The sequence below is a fragment of the Strongylocentrotus purpuratus genome, unplaced genomic scaffold (genome assembly GCF_000002235.5).
Source record: "Strongylocentrotus purpuratus isolate Spur 01 unplaced genomic scaffold, Spur_5.0 spur5_scaffold_13, whole genome shotgun sequence".
Classification (NCBI taxonomy): Eukaryota; Metazoa; Echinodermata; class Echinoidea; order Camarodonta; family Strongylocentrotidae; genus Strongylocentrotus; species Strongylocentrotus purpuratus.
This window is the reverse complement of record NW_022145598.1, coordinates 768,078-773,809: the sequence shown is the minus strand read 5'-3', so window position 1 is coordinate 773,809 and position 5,732 is coordinate 768,078. Positions and strand designations below refer to the sequence as shown.

The 5,732-nt window shown below is 37.4% G+C and overlaps 1 protein-coding gene across 1 annotated transcript; it reads right to left on the bottom strand.

The window, feature by feature from the left end:
• Window positions 1–2,164: 2,164 nt before the first annotated feature.
• LOC582169 (octopamine receptor-like) lies at window positions 2,165–4,014 on the bottom strand. The gene is made up of 2 exons (XM_011683430.2): window positions 3,059–4,014; window positions 2,165–2,192 (listed from the first exon to the last, which is right to left on the bottom strand). Exons 1-2 carry the CDS (start codon window positions 4,012–4,014, stop codon window positions 2,165–2,167), a joined length of 984 nt encoding a protein of 327 aa, XP_011681732.2.
• Between the last annotated feature and the right edge of the window lie 1,718 nt (window positions 4,015–5,732).

Here is a 5,732-nt window from a genome sequence, read left to right as displayed (position 1 = left end):
GCATCATCATCAGCATCATCAGCATCACCATCATCATCACCATCATCAACATCATCCTCATCATCATCATCAACACCATCATCATCATTATCATCATCAACATCATCATCATCATCAGCAGCATCATCATCATTATCATCATCATCATCATTAACACTACCATCATCATCATCAGCAGCATCATCATTACAATACCATCATCATCAACAATACCACCATCATCAACAATACCATCATCATCAACAATACCATCAACATCAACAATACCATCATCATCAACAATACCATCATCATCAACAATACCATCACCATCAACAATACCATCATCATCAAAAATACCATCATCATCAACAATACCATCATCATCAACAATACCATCAACATCAACAATACCATCATCATCAACAATACCATCACCATCAACAATGCCATCATCATCAAAAATACCATCACCATCAACAATACCATCATCAACAATACCATCATCATCAAAAATACAATCATCATCAACAATACCATCAACATCAACAATACCATTAACATCATCATCACCATCTTCACCTGTATGGTCAATATTCATTCTGCTTAATAAATGTGTCAATCTATGTCATGAGTTTTGTCTGGGGTTGTCAAATTTTCAAGCAATCTGCTTGGAATGACAGTCCTTTTCCCGCAAATAGTTGTATAATGTTTGATAACATTTAGTTTTTATGACAGTTTATCATTTCGTTTTTGAAAATAAAAACTGTTATATATTTGCTTACATAATAATTCACAGTCAGAAAAATACTTATTGTATTTTATATTACTATTGATATCGAAAAAATGTGTACTTATACGAATGCAGAAGAAAATCAAATCAAATCAAATTTGACAGTCAGTTTTTCATTATCTAACAACAAAATTATTTTGTGTAGCGCCTTCTATACCAATACTTAACTTTGCCTCTAAGTTTCCACAATACTAAAAGTACATATTAAGTGTACGCATAAGGAAAAGAACTGTACGGCGAACAATTGCAAGCATGACATTAACAAAACGCAAACAAAATGCGAACAAAAGTCGTCAATGAATTATAATGACATTGGCGGTATACAAGCCAGCTATATAGCACTGCACAATAGGTATATACATCTCATTTGTGTTTGGAAGCTAATATGAAGGGAGTAAAATAAGTGCGTTGAACCCGTAAACATCAGAACTATTGCTTAATGTATTGTTATGGCAATAGGCCTACTAACCAATAAATTTAATCATCGATTCCACATAAAGAGATAAATTAATCAAATAATAACATAAATTATGAAATCTATTGCTTCATTAATTAGAAGTCTACTATATGGAAATCGTTATTCAACCAGCTACCAACACACACATACACACACACACAAACATGATTTGAGAATATCGAACAAATAACACCTATATGTATGAAAGTAGGACGGGGAAGTGGAATGTTATTGTTTATGCGAGAGTTTGTAAGTGCCTAGCTTGTGAATTCCAAATAAAGTAAAGAGTACCTGTACTTTTTATGATATCCTGATGACTTTTTTCCTTGATAATTTTGGAGTAACAAAATATCATGGGAAAATTATATCCGCTTCAGCTGTGCAATAGGTAGCAGGCACGGAATATCTTACCCCACCCCCTCCAAATTCATCACATTCAACGTAATTTGTCAATGATATCAACTGAATATCTTCTTAGATGTTGTTTATGAAATGTGTCGCAGTTCTAATTGTTTCCTAAATAACATCGTATCATATAAATGGTTATTTGTGTGAGATCAATCGGCGTACTAATGGGGGGGGGGGGCAGATACCGCCCCATAAAAGTCAAACGTAATTTATTTCTAAGTCGATACCAGCGATTTACAAAATATGTTACTGAAATGACATGATTTTCTGGGCTTTTTTCTCTCCTTTGTTGGTATAAATTATACATTCAATAGACCAACATCATGACCATTATTATCAACATCCTCACCCCCCTTAAAAAACAATTGCCCCTTATGCCATATGGTGTTGTGCGGATTGTTTTCTGACCCCAAATTGTATTTGCTCATTACGCCATTGGTGAGATCTATAACGTCTGTAGTGTGAGCTCAATTATTATCCAAAAATCTAGATTATATTACCTCGATCAAACATCAGATGCGCTTATACTATTTGAATACCTGTTGAAAAAGCTGGCTAAAATGGGAACACAAATAAGAAGAAAAGTCTCTTCCCAGTCATCTGATCATTGAGAGAGTCTGGGGGAAACAAAATCTTAAACTAAGACTAGACCATACTAGTTTTCTAAATATACAATCCCATTTAATTTCGTACTGTGACGGAGAGATCATTTCTCATTTTCAATCACTAGTCCTCCCGCCCCCCCCCCCCCCACTCAGTGTTATTTAGGGTACGCATATGCTCGTACCCTCTTTTTGAAAGCACCCCCTATCTGAGGACTGCCAACATTTCCGAACCTCCCTTTCGCGGGCTTTTCGCGGGCTTTTCCTGCCTTGGAGACCCCCCTAAATCAGGAAAATTTTTCAATATACCCCCCTAAATTCGGAATAATTTCTCAGGAGTCCAAAGAGATGAGAGAAAAAAAGAAAAACACCCCCTTTTTAAAGAAATCTCCGGGTGAAAAGTCAAATACACCCTTTTTTTACAATTCTCGGGCCGGACTTTGTCGCACGAAAAGTACCCCTTTACCGGACATTTTGGCAACACGCATGCGGTCATTCCGACCTCTGAGTGGGGTCTCCCCAATGTCAAATAACATGCCTTCGTTAAACAAAATGTGACAATTTCTTTCTCTTTAAATTCGTATCGGGAAAAAGCACACACGATATAGGCCTACTCAATAGGCTACTAAATAATTATAGTCAGTGTTTTAATTTGCGAGGCTGTTCAGGTACCACCCCGATTATCAATTTCTGGATACGTCACCGTTACAATGCTTTGAGCCACACGACCACCGATCAAGAAGTAGAAATCGTCGGAAATTTTTACGAAATGGCACATTAGTGGCAGCGTAAATAAACGGATTAATCGCAGAATTGCACCACGCAAGAACTTCAGTGAGTTCCCAGATGACATTCGACACGCATTCCATTGCACAGATGGAGTAGACCACGGTTGTGATAATGTAAGGCAGCCAGAAGAGGATAAAGCAACCCGTCAGGATGCTCAGAACGACGGCTGCTTTACGATGTCTGATGAGAGTCATCCGTACTTTTTCTGCGTCGACGACTTTCAGTGGGCCTTCTTCTGCAGGGTTAGTCTCGGTAGGTGCGACAGGTGCGTTCATTATGTTGTCTTCGCCGCGTTCATGTAGACCTGATGATAGCACTTCACACGATGCGGAGCTAGGAGATCCAATGGTACCTTCGTCGAGGTTCCGGGTTTTATGTCCCATACCAACCTTTGCTGGACCACATTGTCTAACCTTAGATCTCCGGTAGATGTTGATGTAGACAAACGTATTCAGGGTAACGATACAAACAAGCATAATGGCATACGGAATCAAGTTAATGGCTAGAGGTGCATACCGGAGAACTATGAATTCCATGATGCAGACTCGATCATAATCAATGTTGGAATGTCCTGTTATGGGACTCCAAGCAAAAGCGAGCAAAGAGAGTAGAATGAGCATGATCGTCCAGACGAAGACGAGAATGAGTCCTACGCGCTTCTTAGTCTGGTATGTCTTATACTTGAGACCCATACTGACCAGGCAGTAACGATCCCAGCTGATTAGGACCATTGTGATCTGGGACACCCAGCATATAGTATAGTCCAGGACTAGCCACAGCTTACAGATGATCTCACCGTGAGACCAGAAACCCTTTACTAACCACGAGAGGTTGAACGTTAGGCTAAACACACCAACCATAAAGTCCGTTACTGCAAGGTTTAGTATAAGCAGATTGCCTACGTTCGCTCGGACATGGGGATCGAGGATATAGGCTAAAATCACGAAAAAGTTACCGATGATTGTGACGGCGATGATGACCCCCATAATCAGTGATATTATGGCAAGTGAAGCAGGGGAATAAGGTTGCTGTTCCCCATCCAAAGAAATGTTATCACCAGATGCATGTACGCCCTCCATGTCGTATGTCAGATGTTGAATTGTTCTGGTTTAAAACGGATTAAGAATCATATCCATGCAGGTTGAGATAAAGGATCGCTGACAAAATGTTTTAGTACCAAATGAATCCAAAGTGTACTGCACAAGGTACCGAATCCCTTCCCGATCACTATTACATTTAAAATGCGACAATTTTCAAACAACCTCGTATGGTATGGCAATGAATCGCCCGCCCACTCCATTCGAATAAACAATGAAATTAAATTGTTTTATGGGAAAAACCCTTTTGTTATTTCCATCGTATTGTATAGATGGGTGCTAGCTCGTGCTAACTCGTGCTGATATCGGTTGTTTTGTTTCTTTTGTGTTGTAAACCATAACAGTTTTGGAATTGTTTGTTTGCAAAGCCTTTGAATATGTTCAGTCATCCGTCGAATCATCAAATCATGGTCGTTTTCTTTGTAATACCACGTCATTTCCTATTTCCTCTTCGAGATCAATGACTGTGTTGATCAAAACAACACCACTTAGGGGGTTTTACGAGATATCTGACTTTTGTACTGAATTCATTTGTATGAAAGCAGAATTACAAATTATTATTATTATAATTAGTAGTATAGCTTTTCAGGTTCATTTATTTATTCTCTTTCCTTATACTTCTTATTTTTCTGATATATTTATATCGCATTTTAAGTTTTCTCTTAAGGTCTCTCTCTACATGAATATCTTCCTACTTTTCATCATGAATGAGGTGATTTTTGTAATGTTTTCACGGCCAATTTCGTCAAAGCAGTGATCAATTTCACTAACGTGCATTCGTGTTCGAGCAAACTTTCTCCACTCGTTACTCCCCTGTTTCATTTTTAAACTTGTTGCATTCAATTTCGTTTCGAGTCACTGAATTTTCTAAACATGCACATTCAAATTAAAGATTGGTTCAGTCAATTTGGAAACGCATAAGCGTCATTCAATATCGCCAATGTTGAGTGGGAGGGGAATTCTTTGGCGGTTTCATTTTCGTCTATGGGCAAATTCTTTCGCAATCGTGTCATTCTCATTTAAACTAGACTTTATAATCATTGTTTGAGGCTCGATGTTTGTACGAAAAATAACTTTTTCATCTTCATTATTTTGATCTATGATCTTTTCTGACATGATTTCACATTATACAATCTTCTTATTTGTCTGATAGATTTATATTGCATTTAATGTTTTCTCTTTCTTTCGATCTTTATTTTTGTTGAAACATGTTTTTATACATGTGTTCATATTTGTCATTACAAACGAGTTTATTTTAAATGGTTTGTTTTGATCAATCTTGATTGAGTAGGTAACCTTTCTTTCTTTTCATGTTACATCTTTTTCTTTATTCATCATTGTATTTTGTTTCCATCATGTCCATGTCTATTAAAGCTGAATTCTACATCTGTCCAGAATCTGTTTATATATAGCTTTTGCTTAAATTAGTGCTTAAAAAAGTGATAAATTAACATCAAATGAAAAGCAATGCACACATGTCACATGATTTATGCCTAATCACGAAATTGAATGCACGAATACATACCACCGTCTGCCCAGGGCGAATTTGAATGCTCTTTGCACGTCTCCATTACAATAGTATGAAATCGCATGCTGCAAAATCAAAT

Coding starts and splice junctions, on each gene's coding strand:
- LOC582169 (XM_011683430.2), bottom strand. CDS start 4,014: ATGGGGGTCATCATCGCCGTCACAATCATCGGTAACTTTTTCGTGATT. Junction 2,193..3,058: donor CTCACTGAAGTTCTTGCGTG/GTGCAATTCTGC, acceptor TTCCCATTTTAG/CCAGCTTTTTCAACAGGTAT.